General features: G+C 38.4%; 1 protein-coding gene across 3 annotated transcripts in view; it reads left to right on the forward strand.

Annotated features, from left to right (window-relative positions):
• The window catches only part of LOC127619649 (mastermind-like domain-containing protein 1), a 97,185-nt gene extending 82,474 nt beyond the window's left edge, over positions 1-14,711 (forward strand). For all 3 annotated transcript variants that reach the window (XM_052092617.1, XM_052092610.1, XM_052092620.1), the window contains exons 3-5: positions 10,863-10,988; positions 12,094-12,166; positions 12,345-14,711. In XM_052092617.1, coding sequence (XP_051948577.1) covers positions 10,863-10,988; positions 12,094-12,166; positions 12,345-13,357 — 1,212 coding nt within the window. In that variant the 3' untranslated portion in view covers positions 13,358-14,711. The remainder of the gene's footprint in view (positions 1-10,862; positions 10,989-12,093; positions 12,167-12,344) is intronic.
• The last annotated feature ends 2,598 nt before the right edge of the window (positions 14,712-17,309 follow it).

A 17,309-nucleotide genomic window follows, 5' to 3' on the forward strand; every position in this document is an offset into this window, starting at 1 on the left:
TTTGATTTTCTAGTACCAAATGAGCAATTTAGCTTGATTACTCAAGTATAAGGTGTTGGAGTGATGGCTGCTGGAAATGGGGCCTGTCTAGATTTGATAAAAAATGACTTTTTTCAAATAGTGATGGTGCTGTTTTTTACATCAGTAATGTCCTGACTATATTTGTGATCAGTTGAATGGCACGTTGGTGAATTAAAGTACCATTGTCCTTCCGAAGCAAAATCTGTACATTATTCCAAACTTTTGGCGCATATATATATATATATATATATATATATATATATATATATATATATATATATAGTATATATATATATATATATATATATATATATATATATATATATATATATATATATATATATATATATATATATATATATATATATATATATATATTCTTCACATGCATTTATAAAGACTGGCAATAACCTTTGCAAGAGTGAGAGTAGCAATTATAGACGTTAATACGTTAAAACAATTTTTTTACATAAATAAAATAATTATTCATGGCCAATGCTGCCAGTTGACACAAGGAAGAGCTAACACTTCTTTTACCATCCAAGCATGTACGATATTATAGTCTGATATGATAATCTCGAAAGACCCAAATATTGGGGTGTGTTTCCCATACAACAATGTAGCTCATTGCTTAACCCCCATAAGCAATATTGGAGATTGTTTCCCAAAACTTTAGTAACTTTGTATCACATCCATCTTTCATACCACGTTGGTTCAACAATATGGAACTGTTGTTGATTATGTTATGTAGGGGGGGAGTAATAACTTCAGCTGAGATCAAATGGATATCAAGCAATAATAGTTTATATACACATACACCATAAATTTGTTTAAAGTGATAAAGCTGCTAAAGACACGAAAGCGCAGTACACTGTGTAGTGCGACAGATTCATTGCACTGCAATATAAGGTTTCCTTCTACATCAGACTTCGGGTTCCCCAGACACACTTGAACATTTACGCAAATGTGCACTCTTCAAAAACTTTAAGAATCCCACTTATGTGTTAACATGGACACATAAACGGTGTTCTCAGACAGAAACCATGTGTGTTAAAGGCAGCGGTTTCTCTTAACGTTTTATTGTAAAAGATTTTAATCCCTTAAACAGGGTAAGGAAGGCTCCGTTCATGTTTACATGAAGTTTCAGAATGCTGCTTTCTGCAAATCATGGAATAAGCCAATTAATCAAGTGCAGAATTTGTATCAGTCTGACTTCTTTAGAGCTGTTCTTTGTGCTACAAGCGATTTCAATAATTAACATAATTGTTTATTCTGTTCCATAATTCACTTATTACTCAGTATAAGAGATCCAAATATAAGGAAAACTGTGCAGAGAATATTCCGAATAAGACACAACAACAATCATAATGGCTTAATAAAACACATGGTCAGATGCAGTGAAGGCCGACTGTTGTCTTTGTGTTGTAGTTTAGTGGCTGAGCAGAGCCCTTCCCGAGTGACCTTGCCCTGAGGTGGAATGGAGGGAGGGGGTGGACAGGAGTGGGCTGGGGGATGTACACAGATGGTAGAGGATATGGTTCCAGGCTAACGCAGAGGGGCCTATTTGGGCTAACGCAAGCAAAGAGGCCTCTGCGTCCACCACAGAGACAGAGAAAAAGAGAGTTGCATTGATATAGAATTTACTTAGACGTTTCTTATAAGACTGCCAAGATGAAATAATTCGATTTTTAAGAATTTACATAAGTAACAATTAGAACTTCGAAAAGTTGCACCATAATCCACAACACATAAATCATGAGTAGGAGGCTCAAGGTGTCCATAGGTTTACTGATGATATTGGTGGGTAGTTTTTGACATAGTCCTGCACAGTTCTGTGGTTCTGTGTTCTGCAAGGTTGAGGACACTGAGCCCAGCTGCGGCAGGAATGAATGCTGAATAAATTAAGCACTCTGCCAAGTTAACACTAGCTTGGCAGTGCCTCTTTGCCTTTTGCCCAGGTGTGTGTGAGTATGTGTACAGTACGTGTGAGAACATTTCTAATGTGTAAATATGTTTTGTGTGAACGTTGTATGTGTGTGTGTGTGTGTGTGTTTTTTTAGGTTACAAACTGGTAATTACAAGGGTATTTTGCTATAAATGTGTTTTATAAGGACATATCTAGTATCCCCATAATTCAAATCTCTTTAAATCATACTAAACAATGTTTGTGTGTGTGTGTGCATGTGCGTGTGTGTTTGGGTGGTTTACGAAGACATTTTTTTAGGTTACAAACTGGTAATTACAAAGGTATTTTGCTATAAATGTGGTTTATGAAGACATTTCTAGTGTCCCCATAATTCAGATCGCTTAAAAAACATACTAACAATGTTTGTGCCTGTGTGCGTGTATGCGTGTGCGCGCATGTGTACTCATTCCAGTGTCTGGTACTAGTAGGGGGAGGGGTGTGTGTGTGTGTGCACACAGAAGTGCATGCCAGGAACAGTTCGGGAATTTGAGGCGGTGTTTCAAAGGGTCCCAGGATAGTTAGCAAGCTTCAAAGCTGCAAGACTGGGGAGCTCTCTCTTTTTCTCTCTATCACATCCACCCACTCACAGACCTCAAATCTTTATTCACTTTCCCCTCAACAAAGGGAGACAGATTTTTACCTTAATCTATTTTTGCTTGTCGGAACAAAATGTGGATGTCCTCTGTGCCCCAAGAACTAGCTCAGATATTTGGTATAATATGTATGTCTGTCTGTGGGTGTGTGTGTGTGTATCGTGGACATGGCACAATGTGGTAAACCAGCAGAAGAAGGTTGGCATGAATTCTGTCTCTTGTCTCCAAGGCACACACACAGAGAGAGAAAGAGGGAGAGAGAGACAGAGAGAGAGAGCTGATATGTGTTGTTGTGGAAGTAGGTCAGGCGTCATATTCATTAACATCCTCCTCTCATGCCCAATGATGTGAGCCACTCCCACCATCACACACACATGTACATATCATTGCATATGCATATTTGAGTATGCATGCATAAATCCGTACGTGCATAAACTGAATGTTATATATTATCAAAACATTGTCAATTTTCACTTACAGTATGATTCATATATGTAGGTACTCCTATTTAAAATACATTTACTAAAACTTTTAAACTGGTCCATCTTAGTACCAGTGAACATTATTGTGTTGGTTTCCACTTGAAAGTGCTTTAACCCCACAATCAAGGCAATAGATGTAAATAAATTTGGTTACCGTAGAGATAAAAGCCTATTCGTCATGGCAATCACAGTACATCGTGTCTGCCTCCGCTCAGGACAGATGGACTTCTGCCAGCTAAACACAGACGCGGCACAGTAGAGCGCTGTGCAGAACTCTGTCCTACTTTCTGTCTCTGTTACACTTTCCTTGCATCTTTTTCTTTCGTCCTCTCCCATTATCTCAAGCACATTTGACTTCTACCTCTTTTAAAAATACCATAATTTGTTTGATTTGAGAAAGAGCATTAGAATAACAAAAATTTAATTTGTTGTCTTAATGGAAATTCGTGCGGGACTGCTTTTACTATGGGTTATTTTTCGGGCCATTTTAAAAAAGGTCAAATTAATCCTGGCGTGGGAAGCTCTGGTAATTATTAAATTACTCCACCTGCCCATACACAAGTAATCCTACACTGTGGTTGCCAGAATATTTATGTAAAAAATACATTCATAATGTAAACAACTTTACACAACAACTTTTAAATTTTACAGTTTAAACTGTTGTAATTTACATGACCATGCTGGCACTGTATTTTTATTTAATTTTATTTAATTAAATATTTCAATTTACGGTAAAAAGACGTTATTTGGACACCATGCATGAAGTGGACGTGTGAGCAAGGAGCTCTGCGCACTTTGCAAAATTTTTAATTACTCTCAAGTTATCTGGTGAAATTCGATACACCCAGTTACACATTTGCTCTTTGAGGTAAAACATGGCTAAGAAGTCAAACATCTTAGGCTCTGGATACATTAAAATACACTTACGTGTTCAGGATGAAAGCCCTGACAAGCCTACTGACCAGGGACTCTATTTGGTTGGTGCAGCGGGAGAGGAGATCCAGCATCAACTGTCCAACATGTCGGTGATGCTGATGAAAGTTCTTGCTGACTTGGAGTTTCTCGCTGTAATACGTTGATTGATTACGGCGATGGAAATATAATTCTCAGAGTTTGTTACAAGAGTGGCAGATGTTGAGAAACGAGTCTATTATCTGGAGTCATCGGAGAGGGATTTATCCGCTAATCCACCCACGACCAAAGTTAATTTGAAACATATTCTTGAAAAAAACTTGAAGAATTTTAGAATAGAAGCCGCAGAAATAATGTCTGAATTGTTGGAATTCCTGAGCATGAGGAGGGCAGTGAGTTTTATATGGTAGAATGGGATTATCGTTTTAAGATTTTGGAAATATGGGTTCGGGAGTACTTTTATGGGTTGGATTAAGTTACTTTATAGACACCCTGTAGCGGCTGTACTAACAAATGTACTAATTTCAGATTATTTTCTCTGGAAAGGGGTACCCAGCAGGGTTGCCCTCTTTGCCCATTAGTGTTCTGTCTTGCCCTGGAACCATTAGCAGCCGCGATAAGAAAGGAGGATTATTTTCCAGGGGTAATTGTGAAAGGTGTGACGCTTAAGATTCTGCTTTACGCAGATTATATTTTATTATTCGTCTCCGACCCTACTAGATCTATGCCTTTCCTCCACAGAATTATTCATTCCTTTTCCAAGTATCTCAGGATACAAAGTAAATTGGTCTAAATCCGAAGCTTTGGTTCTGACAGCATACTGTCCAGTAACAGCCTTTCAGCCGGATGCCTTTCAGTTGCCCAAACAGGGTATTAAGTATTTGGGAATTTTATTCCCAGCAAACTTGTCTGATTTAGTCAGAGTTCATTTTGATCCCTTAATAAAAAGGTTATCGAATGATGTGGACAGGTGGGCTTCATTACATTTATTGATGATTGGGAAGTTTAATGTTATTAAAATTAATTGTATTCCAAAATCAAAAATCTGTTACAACCTCTCCCTTTAGATGTCCCCCTCTCTTATTTCAAGCAATTTGATAGCATAGCGAAGTCCTTCATTTGGAACGGTAAGTGTCCCAGGTTAAATTTCAATAAGTTACATAGGCCGATTGACAAAGGTGGGTTAGACATTTGGCACATTGGACGCTTTCACCTGAGAGAGCCCCTCCCTGGTTTTGTATTGAAAAGGAAGTTCTTGCCCAGATCTTGCCACTGCAAATCCTTTCAATCAAACTAACCAGAGTGGTTAAGTTACACTGTGTTATTTCACATTTGTACCCAGTATGGACAAAGGTGTCCAGAGTGTTTAATTCAGATATCTAAATGTTGCCTCAAGCTTATTGCTAAACCCCAAACTATGCATCAATAAGTCCCCTTTTTGTTGGTTAGAGTGGACTGGGAGGGGAGTTAATACACTTGGTGTAATACACTATATGAGAGTGGTGTTCTGAGATCCTTTTGAAAAATGTTCGGATCCCCAGATCTCCTATTTTTAGGTATTTACAGCTGTGCCACTTGCTTTGTAATATTTTTGGGTGTAGTATACACCCCCTAAAGCAGCAGATATTCTGGGAGAGGTGATCACTGCTTTTGGAAAAGTTAATGAGGCATCAGTGTATTACTCCTTGTTAATTCAGAGTCTGGGGGACGGATTATCGACCACTCTCAAGAGATTATGCGTGAAAGATTTACATTTGGAATTGGAGGAGGGTGAATTGGCTAAGATTTAAAAAACATAGAAACTGCATCTAGAGACGAAAGTGTACGCTTTATACAATTTAAGATTTTACATTGGTTCTATTGGACCCCTGCTAAATTGTTTAGGCTTGGTCTAAAAGACACAAGTGTTAGGATCCAGTGTTAGCATCCAGGAGTTTTGGTCGACAGTTCAGAGTCTTGTGTGTGATGTATTGGGCACTCGGCTCTCGTTTTGCCCCAGACTCTGTATTTTGGGCGATGGGGCGGTCATAGGCATATAAAGTGTTGGGTCCTAACTAACATCATGATTACCAGACAGGTTCTTTAAAGGGGTTGGAGGTCATCTGGAGTGCCCTCATTTCATGAGTGGTGCTCAGAGATGGGGAGGGTGGTGAGTTTTTTATAGAGAAATGGGGCAAATACCTGACATTACTGGATCTGTAAATGTATATATATACAGTATCTCACAAAAGTGAGTACATCCCTCACATTTTTGTAAATATTTGATTATATATTTTCATGTGACAACACTGAAGAAATGACACTTTTCTACAATGTAAAGTAGTGAGTGTACAGCTTGTATAACAGTGTAAATTTGCTGTCCCCTCAAAATAACTCAACACACAGCCATTAATGTCTAAAACCGCTGGCAACAAAAGTGAGTACACCCCTAAGTGAAAATGTCCAAAATGGGCCCAATTAACCATTTTCCCTCCCCGGTGTCATGTGACTCATTAGTGTTACAAGGTCTCAGGTGTGAATGGGGAGCAGGTGTGTTAACTTTGGTGTCATTGCTCCAGTAATCCATGTACTCACTTTTGTGAGATACTGTATATATATATATATATATATATATATATATATATATATATATATATATATATATATATATATATATATATATTTATTTATTTATTTATTTATTTATTTATTTATTTTTTCATTTTTATCTTTTTATTGTTATGTGTGTCTATAATCATCTGTATATACTTTTATGTGACCACAGGGGTGTTTGTTGGGGGTTAGGGTGGGGTTGAGATTGGGAGGGGTGGATATGGGTTTTAAATGTTTGAATGATTCCATTTAAATATGTATTTTTTTTTTTTTTTTTTGCTCTTGTATATATGTTTTGTGAAATTAATAAAAAATGTTACTTACAAAAAATATATATAATTTATAATGTATTGTTAATCACTGTACAATTACAGAAGAGCACATGATCACATAAAGTTCACCAATATTGACTCTTCCAGGAGCAATGACCAATAAAAATGTAGAGACTCAAACACTAAACACCATCAGGGTAACACATGTGAAATTTACATAATGCAGTAAACATTAACTAAACTACATTATATATAAAACAGATCACCTCAATGTACGTAACTGATATTAAAAATAAGAAGAAACATAGCTATTCCCATAAAATATAATGAAATATGATAGGAATTGTGGGAATGTCTGATTATTGTTTTTTTTACTGTAATTTTAACAATAATTTGCTGTAAAAAGTACATGTACTCTCTTGTTAAACATACATTTTACCATTAATTATACAGGAAAATCATTTTACATCCAAAAGTTTTTATTTTTTACAACATTTTATTGTAAAACCTACTGTATTGTCTTTTAAAAATATTAAAAATGTTTACTGTATATTAATACTTGTTAATCAATTAAAGTTTTTTTCTGTAGCATTTTAACATAGTTTGAAAATTCTGTTTTCAGTATTGTAATGACATAGTTTCCAAAGTATGTGGTAATCGAGTGCATTTTTTAAACACTCAATTTTCAATGGATGAAAACATAATTTTAGTGTGGATGAGAGGTGCAAATGTAGCAGAATGAATGCGTTTTCAAACGTGTTATGAAAACGTATCTCCTCCACACTAGAATGGTGGAAAATACTGAAGAAATTAAGAATTTCGAAAACGCTCTGCATTACCGCACGCATACTTTGGAAAACAATAACGTTACAAAACTGAAAACTGAGTTTTTAAACAAAAATATGATGTTGCCTTAGTCAGTGAGCTTTTTTAAATGGACACCAGAAAGTCATTTATTGGCAGAAAGCTGCTTAAGACTAGAAAGTGGCGCTCCTGTTTACATGCACTGTGTTCACAGCTTTTTCTTTACGCTCGTGTAAATGCGGCTCGGTCTGTAAGCAGCCTTCTCCCCAGCAATGTAATTTCCCAGTGATGCTTGTGTAAATAAAAAACATGGCATCTGAGGACAACTTTGCTATTTTTTTATTCTCTGTTGCTTGGCTTAATTTCCAGATATTCCAGAGTTGCTTTGTTTGTTTCCTTAACTTTCCATCACGACCAAGAGCTAAATTACACTGCGGTTACCCCTTAAGTCAAACTCCGGGATTCCCCCGGTGCACTTGAGCACATATACGTGGACGTGAAGGACAGCCATCGATATTTTAAATTGGTGTGGAAAAATTGCTATAGTTTATAATGCGTGTAGGTGTTAGATTTTCCCTTTTCCCACTGCACTCTCAGAAATGTTTAATTCTTTCCACTATGTTGACTTGTTGGTAGGATGTATGGCTCCATCATATGACGTTTGTTATCCAGTCTGTTCCACACACAGGCATGCTCTTGAAACACGCATCAGAACGACACATATACATTTTCGTTTACATGATGTTTTAGAACACCACTTTCTGCAAAACCCATGGAATAAACGGTTTTCTTAAGTGCATGTTAACAGGGTCAGATCATTGTGTTTGGCAAACAAAGTTTGTTTACTCAGTCTTTTTAGATGCCATAAGAAAAAGTGTTACTGTCTATTTTCCACTGTATGGTTGCTGGACATGAACATTCATGTTTGGAGTTGAATTATAGAATGCCCTTACAGCTTCAAAAGTGTACAAATACATAATTGGCTTTTTAATCAATTATTTTTCTTGTTGGTGTGATATTGCAGGTAATTATGCTCTTTTATGTGGTTTAGGCTAAGGAGTAGTAGTTGCTGAGAGAAAGAAACCGATCAAATGCTGGTGTTATTAAGGGAGGACAGTTACACATCAGTTGAAGCAAAATACATTTTTGAGCAGCACACCCTCAGAAGCCAACCACTGCCTTGAGGATTATCTATGTACAACAGTTACAGTATTTGAGAGAGAGAGAGAGAGAGAGAGAGAGAGAGAGAGAGAGAGAGAGAGAGAGAGAGAGAGAGATTTCTCTCCACACCTAAACATATCTCTATTTGTTTGTTAGTGTTGTACGCACAGGAACGGTTGCTTTCTCTCCGACAACAAAAGGAGGCGGATTGCTTTGATGACCTCTGCTGCGATATCTAATTATTAAATGCACGCTAAAATGTGAGTCGCATGAAAAGCTAAGCGAGGGCACCGAACGGAAAGGGAGACGGTTTGACAGACTGGAGGCTCTGCAAAGGTTGTGAGGTGTTAGGGTGTGTTCAGGGCAGGAGAAAAGAAATAATATGCCGTCTCTTATAGTCGGCACAATCGGAAACGCTGTTTAACTTTGCGAGCTCTTCCGGATGGAGCTCAAGCTGCGTCCTGGCGGAGTATCGTGTCACATATTCAAAATAAAATACTATTAACAATCGGCAGCACATATCTACTTTTTATCTGAACTCTTACTTGTGAGGTGCTCTAAACTGAGTAACAGTATCGATGTGGCTGGATTCTCTACTTCTTGAAATAATAATAATACACAAGCCAAGCGGGACAAAGAGAAGATTATGTTTAGTTTTGAGCACCCTGGTGCAATAGGATGAAGGGATCGATAGAGACAGGCAATAGAGCTGAGGAGGATCAAGCAGTTAAAACATGCTGAGCGTTGTGTTTGATGGGACTGTGAGAGTGCGTATGCGCCATCTAGCGTTCGTTATCAGAACAACAAGCTTTCTTCCTATCTCAGTCGCTGATCACCATACTAATCAAGTCTCCATTGTCTCTTCTTGGGGTGTAAAGAACAAAGCATTTGAACTGCTGACAGGATAGAATTTTGCTTAAAGTGTAATGCTTATTGATTACTAAAATACTTGAAACGGGTTGTGACTGATAATGAGCGCTCTTTAGAGATGGCCTATTGTTCTCTAACAGACTCATACCATGCACAATTAACAGGCGCAACCCAAACACTACACCACCAACAAAAGCATCCAAAACAGCACTTCACTCGAGCTGCACATAGCCAAGACCTGGATCAATGTCCATTACCAGCACTAGTGCTGCAGACAAGCCATTCATTTCCACTGCAAAGCACCACTATATTCCCACTGGGAAGCCATTTCACCACCATGCCTGTTACAAGTAAAGATGATTACACCAGATTCATGCTAGGAGTATCACTTGGCACCTCTGATTACCTTCGCTTGTTCTCAAGTGTGATAATAGCATTTGTATTTGGGTAAGGCTAGATATTTAGAATAAATCTGCTGTAAAACAATCTTGATTTTACAAATTATGTCATCTGGTATGCTGAATGAACTCAACCTAAACACATTGATTTTACCCAAATTTAATTGACAGATCAAATCCTTTTGCATATCCACCATTTTTACATTAATATGTATTTCATACTAGTTCCTTCCAGATTTGGAGTAGTTATCTTCTCATATCTTCATAATGATGTATGATTTATGTTCTACTCCTTTATGCATGACTAAGAGGGGTTTTCAGGATTTGCATGGGGAAGAGGGTGGGGAGCTTTTCTTCTGCAGGAATGGAAATATGGGAATGCCTTGCTGAACTGTTCGGGTGGAGGAGTGCATTCAAATAAGCCAACAAAAATACATTTCCATGGCACTGGGAAAGCAGGGTCTAGTCTAAATCATCTGTGGTTCTTTACAGAAGTTTACAACTTTGTCTGCTAAGGAAAGAAGCCTGTTAGAACTTGTGGGTTTGGATGAGATGACCTTTCAAGTGGTGTTAAGTTATGTTGAATGGTGTTATGTCAATAAGATACTGTAATGTGTAGTTAGTTAAAGTAGTTGAAGTAGGTGAAGTGAAGGTGAGATCCTGTCTGTGTGAAAATTATGACCATTGTTTTGTTTTTGTTTTTAAACAAAAAGTAGATCTGAGATTTTTAAAACTGAATGCAGGTTTAATAGTCCTCTTTCTCAATTTCTTTATTTTACGTTCTGATGCAGGATCAAGGGGCAGGAATGATGTCACATCTTCAGGAATCTCCATCAGCAGTGCCACGGCAGCCCCAGGGTAACAACTACAACCTTATACTGAAGAATCAGCTATTAAACAAACAGCTTCAGCAGCAGGTCAGTGTGCAAACTCCATGTAAATTCCCTGAATGAATGCACCATGCTGTAGAAGTACTTTTGGGTTATTCAGTATCAACTGAAGCAGAGGTCCCCTGCTTACATTTTGTTTTTGATACTTCTTTACTTGTAAAATAAAAAACAAATTAAAGGCCTTGGATCAATATTTTTAGAGTAATCCATTATTTTGTAGAGGAAGGTCAAAATTATAATTTTTGACTATGATTCTTGAGCAAAACTACAGCTAAAAAAATTACCTTAGAAATGTGGCAGCATTTTATTTTTACACAGAAATAGGTAGGTGTAATTCTAAAATCAGTTGACATCAGCACCCTTTGTTGCATTATATGCAGATTGCTAATAGTCCAAAAATGGAAAAAAAAAATTTTTGTTCAAACATTATTTGTACTTTTTGTAAAACTAGCTTCATACCATGTGACCCACATTTGGATTTCAACCTTTAAAAATGGTTAAAAGTAAACAATTTACAGATGGAGCACCATTGAGAGCCCATTTGTCTGGGATTTAATGATATAGGGTCTGAAAAATTAAGATACAAAATGGAAAGTTTTTTGAATCAACATCTTTAACTCTTCTGGAGTTATAAGGACTCCAACTTTGAAAAAACAACCCAAAACAAATCCCCACTTTTGTACTCAAACAATTGGCATACAATGCAACAAGGGGGCTGAAGTCAACTGAATTTAATAATAGACCTACCAATCTCTGTGTAAAAATGACACCGCCACATTTCAAGTTTTGTTTGTCTTTTATTTTTACCTGTTGTTTTGCACCAAAATCACAGGTAAAAATTTACATTTTCAACCTCTTCTTGAAAATAATGAATTATTCCATAAATATTCATCCATGGCCATTCACATTTTGGCTTACATAATCATTTATGTTTTTCTCTCTTCATAAAAAGTATCAACAAAATCCAAAATGTAGGCAGAGGAAGTTTCTGAAATTGTTTTGATTTGTCATGGAATAACCCTTTTGATATTTATGCTTCTAAATTGTAGCATTTAAAAATGTCATATCTGTTTGCCCTTTGTTGCTGATATTGTTTTATTGTTGTAAATGTATTTATGTCTGTCTCCTAAAGGAAAAGCAAAGGCAAATGGAGCACATGAATGGAGGTCAGATAACAGACTGCCAACAGGTGGTACCATTTCAAGGTACAGTAGCAAATTACTACATAAAAAGCTACAAAAATATAATAAAAATAAATAAATTCCCACAAACATGATTTGATGACAAATCATTGTTAATTTATTGGCAAAATATAGCTCTTAAAATATGGTTATATACCCAAATTTGTGCTCAAAGTCAATTATTTTTCCTCTTTTCCTGCAGGTCCAGGTCGACCACTCCCTTCGGAGTGTGGTGGTTATGCTATGGGGCCTTCTCAACAGCCCAATTCCAACACACTGTCCCTTAGCGGCCCTCTACCCACAAATCGAATGGGTCTTTCCTCTGGCTCTATGTCCCAGATTGGCCCCAACGTTGGAGGATATATGTGTAGCAAAGGCTCAAAACAACCCCTCTGCCACCCTTCACAAGACTTTGGAATGGCAATGCAGCCAGGCCAGATTATAACGGGAATGGGCGGACCTCCACGTCAACCGCTACACCCAGCTCACGGTGTGACCCGACCAGGTATGCCATGTCCCAACATAACACGGGGTCCTGTGCCGACTCACCACTTACGGCAGGCGTTGCACCAAGGTGGAGCTCTTACTTCACGTATGATGTTCCCTTCTCAGCAGCAACCCTCATCACAATCCCAGCTTTGGCAGCACCAACAGGGGATGCAACCACATATGGACCCTGCTACCCTCCAACATCCCTTCCCCAGTGGAGGAGCCCCACCTGGTTGTGGGGGGTCTCAGTTTCCACAGCGATCTACCATGGCAGGTATGCCAGCCAACTTCCCTGTTGCCCGTCCTACCCTTAACCAGGTAGCCCCTGGTCTGATTGGCAGACAGGACCAGAAGATGCCCACCGGCCAGCCGCTCCCCTCCATATCTCAACAAAACTTCAGAATCCGAGGTCCGCTTTCCGCCCTTGCTGTTATGAAACCTGGAGGTCCTTCTATGATGCACCCAGCTCACGGCATGGCTCCTCCGAGCTACCAGACTGCTTCCGCAGGCAAACATTGCCCACCACAGGGCTACAGCCCTGGACATAAACTTCCCTCCTTCGACTACACCCAGCAGCATCAGAGCAATGGTGGAATGGGACTACAAAGGCCTGGGGGAGGAGGTGCTGGTGGGGAGGTAGACTTCATAGACACTCTAGTGGGCAGCAATGAAGACTGGCTCAACAATCTCACCATGATTGATGAATACCTTGAGCAAAACTCGTAGGGACAATAGATTGAGGGCTTCTTCGGTTTTGAAAATCACTACAAGCAGTGCCAGAACTAAGGTTCTAGGGTCATCGATCTGTAAGGTTCTAAACCTTATTGTCGGGGCTTGCATTAGTGAGAATGTATTGGTAGAAATTATGCACTGCTAAGCTCGCTGAAATGGTTTTGGCGCCCTAGTCTATAAAAAGACTTAAAAGGGCAGAGTGGCGATCAAACTGGCTCATTTTATAAGATTCCCTTTCATTTCATTTGATTTGGCAACAACTGCTCAAGGGTTGCTCTTTCAGTGCTTTTTGCACTATATTAGGACAATATTGTAATTATCTTTGTTTAATATGGAGTGAAACACTGATTTATGAATACTTGGGCTTTCCCTAGCATTGTAAATAAAGTTCTCATGGGATGTGGTAACAGTATTGTCTCAAGTCAGACCAGGCAAATATTTGTAGTTTTTCATGCTAATTGAAAAGCATTTACAGTAATTTCTGTGATGATTATTTGAGGGTAATTTAAAAGGGGCTTGTTGTGTACATAAAGTATTTGTAAAGTATGGTTTCTTAAACTGTAACATACAAAAGAGAAGTACACATATTTATGCTTCTTTTCTGTTGATAAATTCCTCAGAATTACCCTGTACATAATTATCAAAATAATAAATAAAATGATGCAATGATGTAAAGAAATAAGCAACGCATTGAAATGTTGTACACTAGGAAACTCTATTGTAATTTGTATTATGCAAGACAGTATGGTTAATTTTGGAGTAATACTATGTATTACAGTGTTGAAAAAACTGTTATGTTTTTGACATAACTGGATGTCTGGTACTCCCGTCTGGCTCATGAGGGTTTATTTTGTTTGTTTTGTGTTTTAAATTGTGAGGTTTGGAGTACAATATTTATCAACCTTGTTAGATCATTTTATTCTGACACTACTTGCACAAAGTCCAAAAATTCCCTTACTTGCATCATATTGCTATAGCATAATACATTTTACACTAGATATCAGTGTCTTTGTAATAATCCATTCCATCTGACAAGATACGAAATGGGAATCTTGAGGATCCTGACTAAAGGACACTTGTCAGCAATTTTAGGAATGTCTTTTGTAAGTGCACAACAGCTACACTGCAGTCACAGCTTTAATGTAGCAGCAGAGAGACAAAACAAATCACACCACCTATTATGTATTACAAGTGCATCAAACCCACAGTCCTTTGTGCCAGAGTCATGGGTTTCCAGTAGTTCGTGACCATGTAGTTGAGGCCATGAACATTAAGACATTCTGAATTGCTATTAATTGGGATTTATTATATTTTGTCTTCATATTTTTAGATTGGAAAATAAACTGTATAACACAAAAAAAATCTGATTTTGGTCTTGTCACTTTTTTCTCTTACATCCTGCCTTTGTTTTCATTGGTGGTTGAAATGTACAAATACAGGAAAATAACAGCACCACACCATTGCATTCCCAGATAGCAAAATTATTTTGGACTGAATCTGGCTGCATTCCACCTGTGAGTTTGGCCCACATATTGCATTGAATTACGGTCCAACATTGGCCCAAAACCCACCTACCAATTGTAAGCTGTATTCACCCCAGATAGATGCCAAAACTCAGCCACACTTATCCTGTCCCTTATGCCGTAATTGGACCACAACTGTGCCAGAATAGTGTAGGGTTGCCCAATAACTACTGTGTTGATTGAGATCTTTAGGTTAGGAATTACACAATTACTATTTTAATCTCCTTGTGATTCCTCATTAGGAGGCAGGATCAAAGGAAATATTTATGTGAAATTGATTGAAGAAATTTCAATTTCAGAGATAAAATACAGAAATGTATTGAGATTGCCTGATTACTATCTTGGCATTTAGGACAGGGCTGTGGGTCCATGTAATGCTTCACAGTTGAGTTTTCAGACCATACCAATCCAAATGCAAAAATAGAATAACTCAATTAAAACTTTTCCTGTTAGTTCAAGAAGGGATCATTTATCTTATTTCTCATTTTCTCCAACTCTACTGTTTTAAATATCAGAATTTTGTTTGTTACCAATAAAAAAATAATAATAATTGTGTCTTGTAATTTGCACAGTGGACTGTACCATTAGGTGAGACAAAGAGACCCAATAGCAGAAGAACGGTTCATAAGATTTATTAACAATTAATTATAACTTCAGCAGATCAAGGTGAAGTGTGGAGATCCCGGCACCGACTGCAGTAGAAGGTGATGGATATGATTGTCGATGAGTGTGCACTGACCGCGCAGAGAGCAGATCCATAAGGAATCCTTTGTAAAGAGTGTGTTTGTAGGTGAGTTTAAGCGTTGTGGTAGTCAGGGGCAGATTTGTGAGGAATTCTCAGTTGAAGAGATGTGGATAAAGAGAACAGGTGTACAGCAAACTGGAAGTCAACCACACTCCCGACATGCAGGCAGAGATGGGCAACCAAAACAAATACATGATACAGGACCAACTAGGCAGAGAGAGCGAGGTGAGTTACTTCAACACCAAACAACAATCTAGCTAAGAACATGACACAACGAAGGGATTAAATGGGCAGTGAATTAGTGGTGTGATCAGTGTTCCCATGGTAACAAGCATGCCGACAGTGCCAAAGACACATGAGGGAGAGAAATAACAAAGCAAACATAACAGACCGACAAATTCACTGGAACCGTGAAACCGTTAACACGGGGTTGGGGAACGAACTGCGAAATGCATAGACTTTGAGAAGTAGTCAAGTCAAGTCAAGTGGTTTTTATTGTCGTTTCAACCATATACATTTAGTACAGTAAACAGTGAAACGAGACAACATTCCTCCAGTAGACTATGGTGCTACATAAAACAACAAAGGACAAACACAGGACCACATGAGACTACACAACTAAATAAAATACCTATATATACACCTATATACCTATATAAAGTCCATGTGCAAACATGTGCAAAAAGTACGGGACAGTACAAGAAATTTCTGACAATGAACAGGACAATAGTGCAAAAAGATGACAGTTTCTAAAAACTTAAACAGAACATACTATGAGATATTGTTATTGAGGTAGCAGCCAGTTATAAAGTGACACAATTAAAGTGCAAATCAGGACACGTGTGTGTGTGTGTGTGTGTGTGTGTGTGTGTGTGTGTGTGTGTGTGTGTGTGTGTGTGTGTGTGTGTGTGTGTGTGTGTGTCAAACCAGACTCTGAGTATTGAGGAGTCTGATGGCTTGGGGGAAGAAGCTGTTACACAGTCTGGCCATGAGGGCCCGAATGCTTCGTTACCTCTTGCCAGACGGCAGGAGGGTAAAGAGTTTGTGTGAGGAGTGTGTGGGGTCATCCACAATGCTGGTTGCTTTGCGGATACAGTGTTTTTTGTAAATGTCTTTGATGGAGGGAAGAGAGACCCCGATGATCTTCTCAGCTGTCCTCACTATCCTCTGCAGGGCTTTGCGGTCCGAAACGGTGCAAGTCCCAAACCAAACAGTGATGCAGCTGCTCAGGATGCTCTCAATAGTCCCTCTATAGAATGTAGTGAGGATGGGGAGTGGGAGATGTGCTTTCCTCAGCCTTCGAATCAAGTAGAGACGCCGCAGTAGTGTAAAAGGCTAGTCCAGGGGTGAGCTAACTTAGCCACGTGTGACACCAACATTGTCAAAGTATACTACATACTGTGCTCGCATACTGTACACTTGCAGTTGGCACATGCGTGCTAGGACAGCAATGAGACAGTAGACTTTCTTTTCAGGAATTTAGTCCCATAAAGATGCCTTTATATTCATTCATACTGGAGTACCTACAAATGCAGGTATCTCCAGACGTCCTCCCATACACCCTCTTGGCATGTACATCAACTGTTGTTGTTTTTACTTTCATCTCCTGATGTTTAGCAGTGATTACATCTTCTTCAGAATCTAAGACAGACAGTAAGACATTAATGTCATCAATGCT

Source organism: Xyrauchen texanus, chromosome 2 (genome assembly GCF_025860055.1).
Source record: "Xyrauchen texanus isolate HMW12.3.18 chromosome 2, RBS_HiC_50CHRs, whole genome shotgun sequence".
NCBI classification, from domain to species: Eukaryota; Metazoa; Chordata; class Actinopteri; order Cypriniformes; family Catostomidae; genus Xyrauchen; species Xyrauchen texanus.